At 36.4% G+C, this 19,054-nt stretch overlaps 1 protein-coding gene across 2 annotated transcripts in view; it reads left to right on the top strand.

Annotated features, from left to right (window-relative positions):
- The window catches only part of GRM8 (glutamate metabotropic receptor 8), a 314,702-nt gene that overhangs the window by 290,982 nt on the left and 4,666 nt on the right, over positions 1 to 19,054 (top strand). For both annotated transcript variants that reach the window (XM_030959457.1, XM_030959458.1), the window contains exon 10: positions 17,844 to 18,090. In XM_030959457.1, coding sequence (XP_030815317.1) covers positions 17,844 to 18,090 — 247 coding nt within the window. The remainder of the gene's footprint in view (positions 1 to 17,843; positions 18,091 to 19,054) is intronic.

The following is a 19,054-nucleotide window of genomic DNA, read 5'->3' as shown; positions in this document are numbered from 1 at the left end:
AAGAAACAACTTTAAATGCTGCATCTGAAATGCTGAAATTAGGGCGGGTCATATGCTGGCAAAGTGAGATTACAACATGATGGTCGATCACATAAAAAAAAAATCATGAGTGTCTGGTTCATGTGTTACAAACTTTCACAGAAAGAACGCTTGCTAAAGAATCCGCTAATTGGCTGAACTTTGTTGCAGAGGGTGATGCTCATGTGGAGATGCAGTCTTTCAAACAGAATGGTCTGTCACTGACTAGGTCCTTGCAATGGCATTGTGTGCTGGTTTGGATAAGGCTCCCCGAACTTTTTTTTTTTCTGGATTCATCTCTTCAGCAAGTAAATGAAATTCTCCCATTTTGCAAGGCTGATTTTGGACTATTTGGGAACTGATGACTAAGTATTCTACATATCTACCAAAACAAAGCCCTGCTTACTGAGCTACATCACGATTATATGTAAAGTACTAACCTGAATTTCACCCTCATGTAACAAAATAATTTGAATTCCATAGATCTTGCCACATTGTTAAGTCTTTTCCAGTTTCTGAGCTTAGCCACTCTGCGAAATGCATGTTAATAAGGCACTGAAAGCAAAAATGGAGTAAAGTACTGCAGCTAAAACTTACATAATGTGTTGTGTTAAAAATCCTCAAATTCATTTTCCTGCCCTGTTGGGCCAAGATGAAGAAGCACATATGGTGAGGAATGCCACTTGCTGTTGGGAGATCTCTGCATTCCCTCTGCACAGGGAGGAACAATTTAGCCTCATCCCTCACTCTCTTCTGTTAATCTGGCACAAATCAAATGCAAGAGACAGAGCGTGAATGTGGATAAGTGAGAAGATTCAATTTCCTGTCTCATGTGGCTAAACGTTTCTTATTAAGTGTCAGGTTTAGAGCTGAGTAAACAGTGGAATAATATATTTATGGTTCCATTTATACAATTTGACTTGTGATTCAGTAAGCATTTTCCCTCTTTTCTTACATTTCAGTCACAACCACAAAGACTGTAGTTATGCTTGTATATACATGGAGACTAAATGGGTTTTCAACCCTTCTTTAGCATTCCTGCTTTTTTGTAGATTTTGTATTTTCATATGAGTAGAGGAAAATTATGAGTAATATGGGTAAAAAAGTGGATTGATGAAAAATATCTGCAACACAACATCAAGTAAGGTTTCTGTATGTACAAACAATAGAAAAATTACTTGTCAAAAGAAAAATTTCATACCACCTCTTTCCTCAATATTGTGGCACAAGAGCTCATTACTTGAGAGCAAATGCCCCATGGACACTTTTGATTGGTCTTTAAACATGCCTTGGAAATATCCAAGCAGTAAAAACCAGGGGCTGCCAGTGATTAGGGTGAAAAACACTGGCAAAGGAAGTCTGAGAATGGTGGCAGAAATAGCAACTGACTGGTAAGAAAATGACAAGAGAAAGGGTCTGCAAAATTTGCTAAACATTGTATCTGATTTAGATTTCACTCTCTTTTTTGCCGTTTGAAGGTAGGAACACAGCTAATATGAATTCTAGAGTTCCTATTTACAGCCCAAAAGAGGCAAAAAAAATATTGTTGCAGCGGTGGTGGGAGAGGCTGTGGGAAAGGACAGGAAATTATTTTTAATCTTCTAAGTGTTCCCGTACTTCCTGTCTCTTATTATATCCTCCATTCTAAAGTACTCTTAGCCTTTACCTGAACAATCTCAGGGCATTAATAATGATTTCATTCAGCGCTCCTGTTGGCAAAAATTAGGCCATCCAATCAGGGAAGGCAATGAAGGCAGGATACTATGTCAGTGATGCAGGCAACCCATCAAATAATAACAATCTAAAAATGCCTTCAGAGGTAAAAGCAGAGGTAGGACACAGGGAAACAAAGTAAGTGTCCTGAGCTACGGGTTCATTCTGAAAGGCTCACAAGGGAGACAGTGGCTAGGATCACTTGTGGATATTAGACTATTTGTGTAGCTGGTAAATAACAGGGCTTTCCTTTTCATAGATATGTTATCATGAACTTTATATTATTTTATCTCTTAGTGGAGCTCAATAGATAGAATATGATGGGCTTATTAGCAATGTAGCACCAGCAAAAATATATTTTAGTTAGACTTGTCATGGGTCCTCTGTTACTTTCACACAAAATATTGCCTAGTACTATAATAATCTGTCAAAAGCACAATTTACACAAACTACTACTGCATGAAAACAATGGTGTGCTAAATTTGACTGGACGGATCCTACTCCAGGCCAGATTATTTATATAGTTATAGAACTAAATAATGAGTAAAATAACTACATACATCTTACTGCACCATGTTTATTCTTTGTTTGCTATTCGTGATGATTGCCAAAGCATGAAAAAACAGTTCCATTTCATTTGGAAAATTAATATTGTAGACACCTGAAATACAGGCTGGATTTACTAAGCATTGATAAAAAACAACAACTAGTTGGTTCTCCAGATTTATGTCAATGATTGAAGGAAATACAATAAAATCAGTGTGAGCCTAACACAGGGATTGGTGAGATTCTGCCAGATGAATAAAGTATGGAAAGTATATGCAGTTGTATATCAAAAACATTTCAAGTTTACATATGACCAGCCCTAGTTAACTTGTTTCCACCACAAATTTTTTAAAATATACAAAATTTGGTTCAGCCAACTTTTATGTGGAAGTGGAGTTCCTAAACTGACACCTAAAGAAGAGACAAAGAAGCTGTGGTGTGAGCTACACCTGACAAGATATAATAGGATATTATTCCTCCACTGCAGAAAAAAAACCCCAAACTATGAATAGTTTCCAATATAGGAAGATCTTCAGATAAAGACCATGGCATTTCTCATCAAACAGCTATTAGAAACATTTCCAGTGAGCTGTTTGCTTTTGACCAAATCAGACAGAAGTCTGTGGTCCTTAAGCATACTTTTTTTAATCTTCCAGGACATTTTAGTAGGTTAAATACCTTATAGATGGAAGTTGTTGTTAGCTGCCATTTTGATCATTAGTAGAAGTGTTCTTAGGCCATATCTACAAAGAATTGCCGACGTATCTGGAGAGCAGAAATTAAAGTTAACCAACCCACACTCACATACCAAACCTGACTAATATAGTTACACTGGTAAAATCCCAATGTGTGGTTATGCCAAAAGAGGAAAGCTAATGTTGTTTTGCATCTGTTGTTCAGTGAGGTGATGTAACTATGCTGGTAGGGAGTATCTCTTTTTGGCATACATTGAGGGGATTTGACAGCACAGCCTCAGCAGACGGGCTAGTGGCAGAGGCTTTTTAGTTTAGACAAGCATTAAATTTTGCATTGAAAAATGGGTGATCTGGCAAGATAAAGTATTTAAGTCAGAATAGTCTAAGAAAGCAGTTAAGGGAACCAGCAAGGTCGACTCTTTTGTCTGGCCACCATTTTGCAGGCTGCAGGCTTTATTCCAGCCCATTGAATCAGGTTCACTGAAAGCAAATTGATTATCTCATTAGTTTAAAAGAAAAAAGAGTGTTGATCCCTGTATGTGGATACATTGGAACCATAACTAACAAACCTAGTGGTGTGTTTTTTTTTTTCTTTAATGACAGAAAATCACTATCTAGTGACTGGCAATTGCATGGTCATGTTCCATTTGGCATGTGATTGCTCTTTGTAATTTTGTTATACAATGGCAGATATTACTTATAGTTTAAGAGTAGAAAAACCAAAAAATGTCTTTTAAAATTTATTTTAAGGAAGAGGAATGAAAACTACCTTTTAGTTCTTTCACTTAATTGAGTTGGTTTTCCTCCAGAGATTGAATGTCCTATTTAATCATTACAGCAGCTGGGCAACAACAACCTGAGTATATAGGAATATAAACCAAAGGGATTTTCTGTTTAAAACATTGGCAACATCTTAAAATATACAATCTCATGAATTCTGAGTTGGCTTTGAGCAATGGATATGCAGTACTGAACAAAAGACTTCACGTAAATAAGTAACGTTTATAAAATTCTTTGAGGACTTGAAACCCTTAATTTATGTAAAGTATTCAATTAATATATACCATAAAAATAAAGATAATTAATTGAACTGATCAGAATCACATGTACTTTACACAGGTTTCACCATATTTCATTGTTTTACTTTGAATACTAATTTATAATAACAATTATTGAGATAAATTTTATTTAGGTTACTTAAATATCCATAATTAGCAAATTGAATATAATTAATTCAAATTAAAATATGCTCTAATCTCAGTGTTCATTTGTTCAAGAAGACAGAAGAAAGGTCAGAATGTCAAGCATATACCACAGAGACAAAGAAAGAAAAGTATTAATAAAGTCATTAGATTGTTCAGTAACACCACTCCTTTTTTATTTCAGATAATTCAGCAGCATGTCTTAATTACTACTACTACTGCTAAAGGACTTGTGAAGCAACACCTAATTATAACTACTACTATTATCTAATTTGTGGTGACACTTTTTCTTTTTCCATTTTCAGATTAGCAACTAGGTAGTACTCAATTTTAAGAACACTTTTGAAAGATAAAGACATTTAGCTATATAAGAAAATCAATTTGTCTCACTTTGGGCTCTGGAAAAATAATTAAACAAGTCCTCTCAGAACAAATTTCTGATCTCATGAAGGAGAAGAAATTTATTGGAAATAGTCAACATACCTAACCAACCTGATTGCCTTCTTCAATGGAACATAGGTGTTTGTGGATGAGGGGAAAGCTGGAGATGTTGTTTACCTTGATTTTAGCAAGACTTTTGACACTGTGTCCTGCAATATTTTGGTACCTAAGTTTAGGATGTTTTAGTCTTGGAGGGTGTGCATCAGAGAGGTAAGAGTATTTTTGGATAAAAGGGATCAGAGAGTCGTGGATCTATGTCATGCTCTATTTGAAGGCCACAGGAGGTTTGTTCTGGGACCTGCTTAATATCTTTTCTAATGGCCAAATAGTAGATGGTAACAAACTGGGGTATAATTGCTGATTTGCTAGAGGAAAGGGTTTTCATACAGAGACACCTAGACTGATGGAGGAATGAACCAATATAAAATTAACAAGGCATGATGCAAAGTTTGGCACATGGAAAGCTAGAGACCTTGCAATGGTACAGGGTGAAAACTGTCTGACTGGGTAGAAAATCTGTAGAAAAGGCCATGAAAGCCTCACAGACATCAAACTAAACCTGGGTTAACAGACCCATGGTCACAAACAAGGCCATCAGCCTCCTGGGATCTGTAAACAGAAGCAGATAGGTAAATTGAGGGCAAGGATTACCTCTCTCTACCTAGTCTTCTTTAGGAGATATCTGAAATACTGACCTTCCAGCACCTCCTAAGAGACAGCAATAGACTGGAGCAAGTTCAGCACAAGGACCATCATGACTGTTGGTGGTTGGAGCCTTTGGTCTGTGAGGAGAGACTGATGAAGCTGGGCTTGTTCAGCCTGGAGCAGAGACAACTTTGGACAGAATGAACAGCAGCCCCTTGTCTCTATATTTTGGTCACTGAGAGAATGGAACCAGTCCCTTCACAATGGGGGTGACAGGAGAGCAGGAAATGGACATAAATTGAAACAAAAGTAATTTAGTCTGGCTAAAGGGAAAAATGTTTTTCTCTCTAAAGGCAGTGAAGTTCAAGAGGTTGCCCAGAGAGGCTATGCAGTCTCTCTTCATTCTTGGAGGTCTGAGAGACCTGACTGGATAAAGACCTGAGACACCAGGTCTGACTGCGCAGCTGACCCTGCTCTGAGGAGAATGATGGACTAGAGACCCAAGGACCCTTCCACTCTGAGCTAACTATAGTCATAAATGAAACAGAGTCTTTTTGGAAAGAATGTAATCACGTTATTCAGTTAAACTGATTTGGATTCTTGTAAGGTTTTATGGATTTTCAGCTCGAGGTCTTGATTTGGTACAAAGCCTCTTTTTAGCAGAAGTCTCACACAAGGGATCAGCCATTTCTCTCCCAGCAGTAATGCTGACACCATCATTTAACAGAGTAGATTAGAGTATTGCAGATGCTAAAAAGCTAAGAGATTATTTTACACCAACTTCTCATGGCTCAGGCCAACATATTCCCATATTTAGAGTTCAAATTTGAACAGCTGGGAACTGATTTCAGGAAACTGAAATCTCTTGGTAGTTATACTTCACATTCTGCTTGAATCTAAGTCTGTTCTGCACTTGTAGACATCTTTTTAGGCTGACAACAAACCTCTCCTAGTCTTGTGGCAGATGATAACAGTGACTGTACAGGAAGTATTTCAGATTTCTGAAGGGAAACACACTGGCTTATCTTTGTACAGTGTTACCCTAGCAAGAATAGATGAGTGTCTGAACATCCCAGTGTGCCAGACTCACCTTGTATGATTAACTGCATTTGTGAGAGTAACATAAATGTTTGGGTCACTGATATTTCCCCTGAGTATACTAACTAGAGTCAGCTCTGAATCAGTCACAGGTCCACCTTGTTGTTGGTTCTGCAGTGCAGTTCATGCACATTTACTGCTGCATACCTTATAGACATAAGTTTCTATCTTCTGGCATTGCTCCCAGAAAAGTTAAAATGGTAGGGTTTTTATTTCAGTGTTAGTATTCTTGACAGGTAGGAATGGCAGAGGAAAAGCAAATGTTGGATGCTGACATCAGAGATATTCTAATGTTTAATTTAGTATACAGCATTACATATTTTGATTACCTATTGTACCTATTACGCAGTATTACCCATTGTAAAGGTAACTGAGGTTGTCGCTGCTGAGGGTTCAAATATATAAATTATAATAACATATAAGAATTGTGGAAGGACTGTACTGTATTCAGTCTTTTATTATCTGGGATAAATGGATAAACTACTTGAAACCTCACCAGAGAAGGTTGCAGTTAAATAAAACAAAACAAAATAAAACAAAACCCAAAAACATACAAAAAAAACCCCTCACAAAAAAAAAAAAACCCTGACAAAAAAAACACAAAACCACCTAACCAACCAACCAAAAAATAAAACCCACAAAAACCCCCAACAAATTGACCCAACAACCCTATATTGAATTTATCCTGAACACACAAATAGCAAAAAGAAGATGAAAGTTAGAAGCAGAGTTATCATGGGCAGGGCAGAGGAGTGAGAGGGGAAGGTATATAATGTCATCACTGCTCTACCTTGTTGCTCTTTTGAGATTCTCTTGTGAGATAGCACAGAGATGCTCCAATAAGATAATATTGCACATTTCTGTGGGAGTCAGCAGAATCCTGCTCTGCCTTAAGAATCCTCCAGGTAGACAAAGAAGAAATTTAAAGCTTATCAGAGTAGCACAGAACAAAACATGTTTAGCATGCAACACAGGTTCATTCAAAAGTCATATTTGAAAACACTTATTTTGAAAGTCTTTTACAGTGGACTTTGAAAGGGCTGTGGGTTGGTTGTAGCACAGAATATATTGTGTTTAGCAACATACCTGCCCTCTGCACTGAATCTAAAACCTGGTGTCTGCTTCTAAAATCCATTTCAGGTTAGAGGGTGTTTTTTCCTTCTCCAGAGTGTGTTAGGGAATTCACAAGGGTCTTCTGCAGTGAACAAATCTAACAGAAAATCTGTACTGGAGTAATGTCACAATCAATTACGGAATAAAATAAATCAGAATGACACAAGGCAAGTAAACACTCAAGTGAGACCTTTAGCGATTGGTATCAACAGAGAGGAAATAGTTTTATAATATGCAGATTTTTAAGTCTAATTTATACTACACTTTAGTTAATTTTGCTAAAATATCAGAGAGAAAATTAATTAAAAATATTTTTATTAGTTTTTAAGTTTTGATCAATTCATCACTTGGCATAATACAGTGGAAATTCACTGAAGCCAAGGAAACAGCCATCAGTGGATTCATCTGGCTGCCATTAAATTTATTCTGACATAAGGAATGAACACAGCGAACATTTCTAGATAAGACTAGTACTTGAGTAGAACTGTTGTAAGATTTCTGTTCACAAATTGCAATTGAAATGCTTGCTGAGGGCTGCAGGGACATGTTTGATTGTTTGTTTTTCTTTTTGTCATTCCGTTTTAGCTGCTTCCTTGCTCATTACATTGTTCCCATTAGCATAATGTATTGATTGTGTTTGCACAGCTTTTCCTGCCAAAGGCTGCCCTTCAGTTGTACAGCCATTGGGGTAACCAGCTGTTACTTATTTAAGCCTCCATCATTTTGTATGACAGAGCAACTTAATTATGCCCTGCTTGAAGATGCTAAATAAAATTATCTTCTGAGCAAGGGTACTTCACTTAATATTTATCTCTATCAGGTACTTAAACTCTGACACTTAAGCTATGTACACTAAATAAGCAAACATATTTTAAAACAAAACCTGGTAGCAAGTTAATTATTACAGAGTTAGGGGCTGTTTTACAGTATTTCTAGGCACAGTTATCTCTTTGGCTCAGGTATTATGCATATTTAAGAGACTTCAGAAAAAAAGGAACTAAATGTAGTTAATAACGTAATAACCACCACTTAAGGTTAACCTTTTTCTATGCTTTATGAGCATATGTAATAGATCTTCAGTAAGCATTGGGAATTTTAAAAAGACAGAATTGCAATATTCTATGTATTTCAAATCTGGACAAGAAAAAATTCCTACTCAGTGATATATCCTAGTTATAAGAATGTATCAGTCAACATCAATGGCCTTTGTATTATACAGAACAATTAGTTCTTATTTTAATCCTGGTATTTGAATTAAATTCAGACAATATATTTTTATTTTATTGGCAACATCTTTCCTTAGTTCACTATAAGGCAGTTTTCTTGCCTTCCCTTTTTCATCACAATACAATTATGCATATGAAAGTGACAATTTTGGGGTTGCCAACTGGGTCCTTGAGTGTTAAGTGTTCTGAAATGCAGCTCACATGTTTTCAAAGGGATTATAATTGAAAATGTTTGAATTGGCATGAATTTATTTTAAATAGTCTACCTGCCACATTTGCTAGTTCTTTACCTTTAGGGTAAATTCAATCCGCATTCAAAGTAGATACCCGAAGACCTAATTAATAATAAACCACTTCTATAAAATAAATTTTTGTAAAAGTGATAAAATTGCAAAAAGTAACTAGATAGGTTATTCAAGTTAGAATGTATTTGACAAAAGAGAATTTTAATTTTGATGTATTTGAAAGTGATATGAAAGTCATTTGAATGCTCTTTGGAAATCTTATAATAAAGGGGTATTTTTTATCAAATAAGGTTGGAAATAAGGTTTTACAGAACACCCAGCTCTTGCTCAATGAATATGCATGGGAGGTGTGTTGTTATTAGAAAAAGGCTGCAGACTTTATATTACTGTGGGCTTTTGGAATATATTTTTTAATATTTGGAGCTTATGATGGCTATGGTAGCACTTGTCCAGCAGTGGGGAGAGCAGTGCTGGGCTTGTTCCAGCTCAGGGCTCTGAACACTGGGCATGGCAGCGATTTAACAAACCTGCAAAACCACTCACTAACACAGTCACTGCCACTTAATTCCAATCAATAAACGGGTAATGGGTGCAGATAGACTGAGTTTAGAGGAGAACTCATTTTAAAAAAGAGGAAATAAGGACCCAGTATTAGAAACTGTGTGAATACAACTTCAGCCAGATCCAGGGCTAAGGGAGAAGGAGTACCAGACATCAACATCGAGGACTTGGGATACGGAATTTCCCCTTCTTTCTATTTGTCTTGTGGGGGGCTAAATCTGTTGGCCTTAGGAACCAGAGGGGCAGGGACCAGGTGTGTATCACTGGAGAAAAAGGATTAATACTCAAAAGTTTATGGGTATACAGATTTAGCCATATTATTAATGAGATTTTCCTGTAATGATTAAATAATATGAAAAGAAAAGCTAGTCTGATTGTAACTGGATTAATAATAAGATTTGCTATGGTTTTCAGTAGGCTGTTAAGATTTTAATTAGATAAACATTAAATTCTTTGTTTAGCATTTTGTCAATAAGAAGTCTTAAGTGTAACACAATATACCATAAAATCCTACTTGTACATTATGTTGAAGATTCAATTAATGTATAAATAAGACCTCATTTAATTAATTTCATTTCTCAGTTTTTTCATGAACCACAGTCTTTTTCCATTATGTTTTTACATTTTTTGGGTTTTTTACTTTTATATTGAAATTCTTTTAGCTTAGCTTTACAAAAAATCAGTACTAAATTTCTGTTTGATCTTTTGGAGCTCAGTATTCCTGAATATTAGGACTGACATACACATTACAACAGACATAATAGAGATTGGTCTTTGGTCAATTACTGAAAACTGTGACTCTATTTGCAGTAAGGTTGATGAAAGGTATGGCTCACATGGACTTTAAAAACCATAATACTGCAATAAATTGTATGCTGTGCTATAATCAAGCTATATGATAGTGTAATATATGAGAAGAAAAATGAATTATATTTTGAGAATTTAAGAGAAGAAATAAAAATCAATTTACATACTGATATTTTAAATTACTTTGAAAGTCTGCAAGGCAGTAGTTAGGATTTTCCATGATGTATATATCCTGAGGATGGGTCACAGTGAAGAATCAGATTTTAGTTTATTACTAGTTTAATATGACGTTGTAATAAATGTTGCAGATGAAGTAAAGCTGAATATTTCTTTCCCTTCAAAAATGTTTCTTATTTCCAATGAGCAGAATGTTTGATAATGCAACACTTGCTTGTCTAATCTTCTCCAGCTTTTGCCAAAAAACACCATAATTTCTGATGCCAGTGCTCTGTGATGTTATCTGTAAATATGTCTACAGGGGTTACGCATCAACAGAAAGCTTTTTGAAATTAGCAGTTTTGGAGGAGCTAAAGCATCTGAATCTGGCATATTGAAAAAAGCAAAGGGAAAAGAAGAAAAAACAAGAGATTAAACCAATCAAAAAATCTGCTTGTCTAGAATGTTATGCTAAGAGATTAGATTTGCCAATAGAAATGACAATGGACATTATTGTCTGCCATGTTAAGAAAGTACCATGTTACTGTGAATCATGGAATCACAGAAAAGCTTAGGTTGGAAGGCGCCTCTAAAGATCATCTAGTTCCAACCCCTCTGCCATGGGCAGAGACACATTTCACTGGGCCAGGCTGATCAGGGTCCCATCCAGCCTGGTCTTTACCACTTCCAGGGATGGGACACTTGCAACTTCTCTGGGCAACCTGTGCCAGTGTCTCACCCTCATGGCAAAAAATTTACTCCTTATGTTTGGTCTAAATCTACCTACTTTCAGGATATGACACTTTCGCTTACACTGTCACTACGGGCCTCAGTAAAATATCTCTCTCTCTCTTACACCCACCCCCCAACAGCACTCCCCCTTTAGAGATTGAAAAGCCACAAAAAAATCTCCTTGGACCCTCCCCTCTCCCTCCCCTAACAAATATTGCAGGTAAGGTCGAAATTGGACATAAGTGGATAATCTGAAGTGAAATAGTTACCATAATTCAGTTTCTGAAATGCAGGTATATACGTGTTCCACCAAGACTCCTCCAAGCTTTTATATCTCCTCTCACATACAAGCTTTAATGGAAGTTCATACTTTTTAAATGTGGCACACATTTAATTTGAAATCAGTTGTTATTGCTTTTTTTTTCTCATAACCTTATGAAAGCAGCAGAATTTAAAAATAAAAATAGAGATTATAAGTTTTCTCAGGATTTGTTTTCTTCTGCTGTGCAAAAAGTCATAGTCTACATTTACTTGACATAATCATCTTATGGATGTTGTGGTTTCATTTTGTGAGAAGGCTTTCACTTTTCTTCTTTAAACCTCATTTTAATTGCTAGTTTGGTAAGGAATGTTTTCAAAAGGCTAAAAGATATATAAGCACCATAGCTTCCCATGCTTTCTTTGAAGACTCATTCAGTGAAGTTTATCTTATACCTGGAAAATAATCTTGTTATATGAGCCAAACAATGACTGACTTGTACCTGTTATGTTTTCCTTCAAAAAATTTTCTTCCCACAGATCAAGACAGAAAAGTATGTTTTGCAGTGAAAGCAATAAAAACCTGTAGGTGTAGGCTTATGGGGTTCTGCAGAGAAGTATGAATCCTTTGGTTAGTTTTTGGCTCCTTGTCAGCATTGTTACCTCCTGTTTACATTCTCCTGGTTTCAAATGTATTTCATATATATTTGTCTGTATCCAGGCTTTTCCTTGTTGCTTTTTGGTGTGGAATCCATTGTTGCTTTTTGGTGTGGAATCCATTGCATGGCATTTCTTTCTAATTTGTGAACAGGACTGTGAAACATAATTTTTGTCAGCCAGTCAACTCTTCAGCAAGCAGCAACACACACAAAAGTAATTGTAGTGTATGGCATGTGCGTTACTTTAAAAGAGGAAAAGGACTGTGTTTTTTCTAAGCCTTCTATGTTCTGCAGCACAGGGAAGATGGCTATGAATGCTTTCAGTGTTTTGCTGGGAATAAAAAGACTCATGCTGTCTTCAACATAAAGAAAGAAGGCCCATTTTACTGTCTTTCCCAATATGAGGGATGCCTTTAGATAGATGATATGTATCTTCATTTTATGATGTATCATTTATCTCCTGGATAGAAATGATCTGGTAACGTTTCTAGCAGCTGAGAATGAAGGGAAGAGTGAAAGCAGGGAATGATATAAAAAAAATCTATTGGGAAACAAAGCTTGCTGCAGTTCTGTCCTTATAATATGAAACTGGCTGAAGCAACAAAGATTCACATAGGAGACATGTAGAATTTGATAACAAGGATAAAGGAAAAAATTAAATCATAATTCAATCTTCTGCTCTTTACCAGCAATGTGGGACATGTTCAAGAGTGCCTGTGTTTATCTGTCTCAGCAGGATGGTTCAAACTCCAGTATTTGATACCAAGGCTATTGCTCCATCCTGTGGAGAAAGAGACTTTTAAAGGGCAAATTGTATAGAATTAGTCAATGAGAGTCATTAGACCAGCTGTGTCCTTTCAGACGTCCACTTCTCTTTGGACTGCAAGTAGCTGACTTGAGTCTATGCTAGGCACACTCATAGTTTGAGATGTACCAAGACTTCCCTCAGTGATTTAGCATTTCACTCACTGCTGGACTTCTTTTCATCTGTGTTAGAGCTACCAGGAGTTAGGGAGCTTGTGCCAAAGTGGAAAACACATTAAATTTACTCAAGACATCACAATAGCCATATGCCTTTCCAGGATACACTATTAAAACCAGATTAGATAACAGTCTGTTCTCTATTTGACTTATTAAACCTGAGTAGAAGAGAAAAATAAATAGCATGAGAAAATCAGCAATTCTGGAGAGACTCTGAATATTATCTTATATGTAAAAATAGGGGAGGACTCAAAACAAGGAAGCAGTCTGGACAAAGTTGTGACATTACTACTTTTTTTCCTTCAGTAAAAGCAGTTGCTTTGTGTTGAACTTTGCCTCAGCAAGCACCAAACAGATGGGGCAGTACTGGGGACTTGAGGGATATTTTGTTTCCATGCAGTGAAGCCTGGCTGAGAGGCAGTCATTCAGCTACCTGCACTGGGACAATTCAGTGTGCACACCTGCTTTGATGCATAGAAATTTTTTCAGCTTTCCAAGGAGGCAATTCAGTTTGAAGTACTTTCAAACTGGAGAACTCATTAGAGTATCTGTGTTTTACTAAAATAGCATGTTTCATTGGCCCAATGTTTTCCTGTGGAACACTTTAGGTTTCAAAGTAAAAAGACACACATAGTCCTAGAATCAGTGGCCATTATCTATTTTAGCTGCTGAGTTAGGATAATCTGAAGGCTAGACTACCTAGCTTGTAGGAACCTTCTGATGAGGAAGGGTCCAGGTCACTTGTGGGATAGAGAAATCATGTGTCTGAGCAGGGATCTGAATCTTTTTCACAAGGGACCGTCTATTGTGATGGACCCTTTGTCAATTGTGGAGGTTAAAATTGTACATAAAAAGTCTTGTATCAGTTCTGGGGTGGGGTTGAGGTGGAGGATAGAGACATGAAGGTATTTAGGCCTCAAGTATTTCCCATAGTTTAAAGGGTGTTTTTCCTTGCACTACCATGATTTTAGTTTTCTGACATATCCTTCGACTGTCAAGAACAAGGAGAATAGATATAGCAGTCTTTGTTACATTTGTGAAAGGCATTATCACACAAAAAGTTTGTAGTTCAGAAGGGATTTTGGTGTGAGGAGTGCTGAAATTCATTTCTGTGTAACTATGAATCATTGTAAAAAGGAACCTTTATTCTCCTGTAACTTTGAGTGAGCTACCACTGTGAGACACATGAAAAATTATTCAGACCTCATATCTTATTAAACTGAACTACTTTTGTTGCTCCTTATTTTTAGAGCATCTAATTCTGTAAAAGTTACAGGTTCCCAGAATAATAAAATACCCAGAATGCACAGCCATAAAACATCATTGTCCTCTTTTCAGGAATATAACAAGGTAAGAGTCAGACAAAAGTCAGACCAAGTGTGTGTGGTATCCTGTTTGCCAGACCTGGGCTTCATTGGGCTGCAAGGATGGGGATTCCCAAGAAAAGAAGGATTAAATGCAAGAGATATTCCCATCCTATAAACAGATTCTCAGCCTTCAAATGACCACTTAAAAAAGTAGTAGGACTGTTGAGATAGGACAAAGGGTAGTGGTTTTAAAATTAGAAGAGGGTTGATTCAGACCAGTACTAAGCATTTTTTTATGATGAAGGAGGTGAAGCACTGGGACAGTTTAGCCAGAAGAGGTGGTAAATGCCCATGCCTGGAAACATTCAAGGTCAGATGTTCTGAGCAACCTGATCTACTTGAAGATATCCCTGCTCACTGCAGGGGGTCTGACCTAGAGGTCCTTTAAAAGTCGCTTCTGATCCAAACTATTCTATGATTACAGTAGGAAAAGGAATCAGATTCAGACTGTCATGGACAACTAAGCCTCCAGCTGAGAATGCAATTGCATTAGCCTATGAAATCAGATAGATGTATGCACACACACTATGTGTATGTGTAAGGATATGTTCAAAGCCTTTCCCTCAAGATTGAGCAAGTGTCTCAAAATCCTTTTCTCACTGGCTTCATTAAAGAGTAAGTAGTAAGAGGGATCCATGGAAAATAGGATCCCTGAGTCTGAAGCTTTTTAAAAACTATAATCACTCTTTGAAAATTGTCCTGTCAGAAAACTCCCAGTTCACCCTAGTGTTGATATTTCAATAACTATAGTGGCTGGTTCAAAAACACAGAAATCATTAGAAATAAACCCCATTGCATATGAACTGTAGTCGGCAATATGAAACTAACTGTGATTTGGATTTTTAGAAGAGGCTGTTGTGCTGGTCAGCAGTTAAGTCCACACAAAATAGATTAGATGTAATGATATATGAAATGAAAAATACCTGGGCTGAAACCTGTAGGATCTTAATTTTTCAGTGTATGATGAGATTCAGAGTTGTTTCACTTATGCAGTTTAGTTGAATATGAACTGTCAAGCTGACATTGACACACTAAGATAAATCTCTTTAGTAAGATCTTGGCACTGTGGCACTTCTTATTGCTAGAAAGATCATTGAGATTTACTACAATGTATAAATTTGTTAATGTTACTAATAAAGGAATGCAGGTATTTTATCCCGTAACGTTTGGAGCTTTATCCTTTTTATCATATCACTCTTACACTGAACCATGAGAGAAAGACAAGGCTTAGAACTTGAGTACTTGATAAGAAATAAAAACCCCAAAATATATTTAAATGCCAGGCATTGTTAGAGAATGCATGGGTGAGGCTTAGGTAGCACTTAACTGCCATGACTTGGATTTTAAAAAATGCGATGGCTTCAAAAAGAATTTTTATGTTTAATGGAACTTTCATACACAATACAGCTTTTAAAATGTATTGCTTACAATGATTTTAGTTTTGAAAACCCCATCAGGATTCATGTTTAGGAAGCAAATTACTTTTGCTTTTGGATGCCACTTAAATGCTTAACCGTAAAAGCCACTGCTGTACCAGTTTGTTTGGAGATCAGTCAATTTGGTTCAGGGAGAAACAGACATGTGCATTGGTGCTGTCTGCATGTGAACATGCATCTGCACAGAGGTCCTTCCACAGAAGTCTGAAAAAACTTCCTTATTAGTGTGACCATGCAATGTTTTCATTAGAAATGTTCATGCACAATATAGCTCTGCTTTCAGGCACACCACTGTCATTTTGGAGATTGATAGGAATAGAATTATTTCACTGGTGTGAGAAAAGAGTATATTATTTCCTCAAGTACTGAATTGATGTATGATTCAAATGAAGGAAGGTGTTACTCCTGTACCTTTCCTCAGCACAACATACAGTCCTGATTGTCTTTTCAGGCTGGTGCTGTCCCTGAAAGCGGGTTGAACTTTTTACAGATTTTCAGGAATTTTTAGTGTTTTCTTGAAAACGCTATTGGGCTATGCTTCTTTTTGTGGTAGTATTTGGTGTAGTATTTGTATTTCTGTGCAATTATACAGTTACTTAATAAGGTCATTCAGAATCCATGTTTTTTTCTTACCTAAGATTGCTTTATATGAGAGAGCACAATTTATTTGTGATCCCTAAGGAGAAAGTATCTAATGGAAAACCTTTGTAGGCTGAAAGACATTAAACTGTTTGAGTATAATAGTGCACAACAGTTTATTATATCTCTACTTTTCTGCCAAGGGCCAAGTCACCCAAGGGCACTTCATAAAAAATGATGATCTGAAGCTGACATTGCAGACAGACTTACCACCTTATCTTCAGGTTAATATGATAGTGTTGGCCAGTGCTTAAAATCATGCCTGACAACATCACTGAATCATCTGTGAAGGCACTGAGCATGTTTTACTTCAGTATCTTTTTCAATATAACAAGGATTACTGAGAGATTTCCTACTTAACACAGAACTGTAAAGTACTTTTTGTTCATAATATGGCTAATAAAAATAATTTCCTAAGAAAAAACAACTTTTGAGCAGAACTACAATTAGTATTGGTAATATACTAGCTAAATACTTCATCAAACAAATTTCTGTCTGCTGTTCTTATGGAGTGTTTATTGGCATTTTCTTTTATAGTATTATGGAATACCAGAATTGCTTTCTCTTTGTAGGTGATAACAAAAAATAGACAGACTCGCTCTGAAATGCCAGATTTTTCCTTTCTATCTATAGGGAACTGAGGTCTTCTGTGAGATAATTTCATGGTTCCTCAATTTTCTGATTTCTTAGTTAGGACCATGACATATTAATAACTTTATTGTGTGCCAACAGAGCATTGTGATTAGAATTCAAAAGTAGGATGGAAAACAAACAAACAAAAAATCAACCCCCCAACACCATCAGGAATATTCAAGCATCACTATGGAAAACGAATTTTTTTTTTCCAGCTTGAAACTCACAGACTATATAAAAGATTCCATTAGATTCTGCATTATGCTGCTGTCAGTTGATCCATGCTGCGCACACTGTTGAATCACCATGTGGCATATTGGTGTAGAGGCTTCTGTCTGTTAAAATAGATGACACAAGGCTAACTCTATTGTCATTCCTGTCTTCTTGTCCAGACATACTGGTTTGGTTTTTTTTAAATGTGTTTGCTGCAGCATCTTTGTTACTTTTATGAGAATGAAGTTTCATGAATATTAGGTTTTTTCTACCACCTACTCTTAAGGTTATGAATCCAACAGGAAACAGCCATACTCGGCTATAATAAAAACAACCAAAGCCAAAGATCCTTTTGATGTTCCCTTTCCACCTAGTACTTTTAAGATAGCTACTTTGTTTTCCTTCTTGAATTAAATCAATACAACAATGATTTTTTATGTTGTTTCTTTTCTTCCCCAGATGTACATCCAGACAACAACACTGACTATCTCCATGAGTTTAAGTGCTTCTGTGTCTCTGGGCATGCTCTACATGCCCAAGGTTTATATTATCATTTTTCATCCAGAGCAGAATGTTCAAAAACGGAAGAGGAGCTTCAAGGCTGTGGTGACAGCTGCTACAATGCAAAGCAAACTGTCACAGAAAGGAAATGACAGACCAAATGGAGAAGTCAAGACAGAACTGTGTGAAAGTCTTGAAACCAACAGTAAGTCATCTGTAGACTTGGTCAAGAGTGGCAGCACATCTTAATAGATGTACGTTCACAAGAATGCACTTTCTTTTAATAATAGACAATTATTTTTGTTGCTTGTTCTGCATGAATCCAGAGATGTGTCAGAATTCACGTACTGCTGAATGCAGGAATGTCTAGAGCTGTTTCAAAGAAATTGTTTTCACAGGAGGCTAGTAGAAAAAAAAAAAAAGCACAAGCAGATTTTGAAATGCCACATCTTTTAAAAATTGTTTTAGCTAGTGCTATTTTGATGTGTTGTACATTGCTGTGCCAGTGGTACGTCCTGACAGTTCATGAGGTGTATTTATGGTCATCATTGTATATTCAAAACTCGAAGGCTGTTAAAAAAAAACGACAATGAAAACAGCTAGCATTGTTTTTATTTTGCAGTCAGATTTGGAAGTGAGAATAATGCGTTTTACCTTTCTACCTTCATATTTGTTGGATTGTTCATTTATCACAACTCATGAGTAACACTTCCCAGCATAATGCTTCCCATCCAGGTTTTTGTTCTGGTCTCACTCATTCTGGTACAAAATCATGATAATTTGTGTGAAGCCTAATTAAAACATGTTCTGATATATCATAGATTTTTAGTGGGGAAAAAATTATTTCTCATGTCAGGAAAGTTCTTCAATCTTGCTACTTCTCAAAGTTGCTGTGGTACAGGAGAAAACAGAAGTTATAGCTCCCATTCCACCACATGACATACCATTTTATAAACTGGACTTCCTAATAACAATAATAATCAACTATGAGCAAAGACAATAACCTTATACCCAGTGCTGAGAAATTGAGAATTGTTTTCTGCTGAGAAAACAATGTCACATTAGATGGGCAGCAGCTGTGGCAGCTAAGATTTTCAGTCATTTTACTGCAAACAACATGGTTTTGTTTTAAATTTTTATTGCTTTTGGATGACATTGGTGTTTAAGTG

The sequence above is a fragment of the Camarhynchus parvulus genome, chromosome 1A (assembly GCF_901933205.1).
Source record: "Camarhynchus parvulus chromosome 1A, STF_HiC, whole genome shotgun sequence".
Lineage (NCBI taxonomy): Eukaryota > Metazoa > Chordata > Aves > Passeriformes > Thraupidae > Camarhynchus > Camarhynchus parvulus.
The sequence above is the reverse complement of the archived record's forward strand: the minus strand, read 5'-3'. Positions and strand labels throughout refer to the sequence as shown.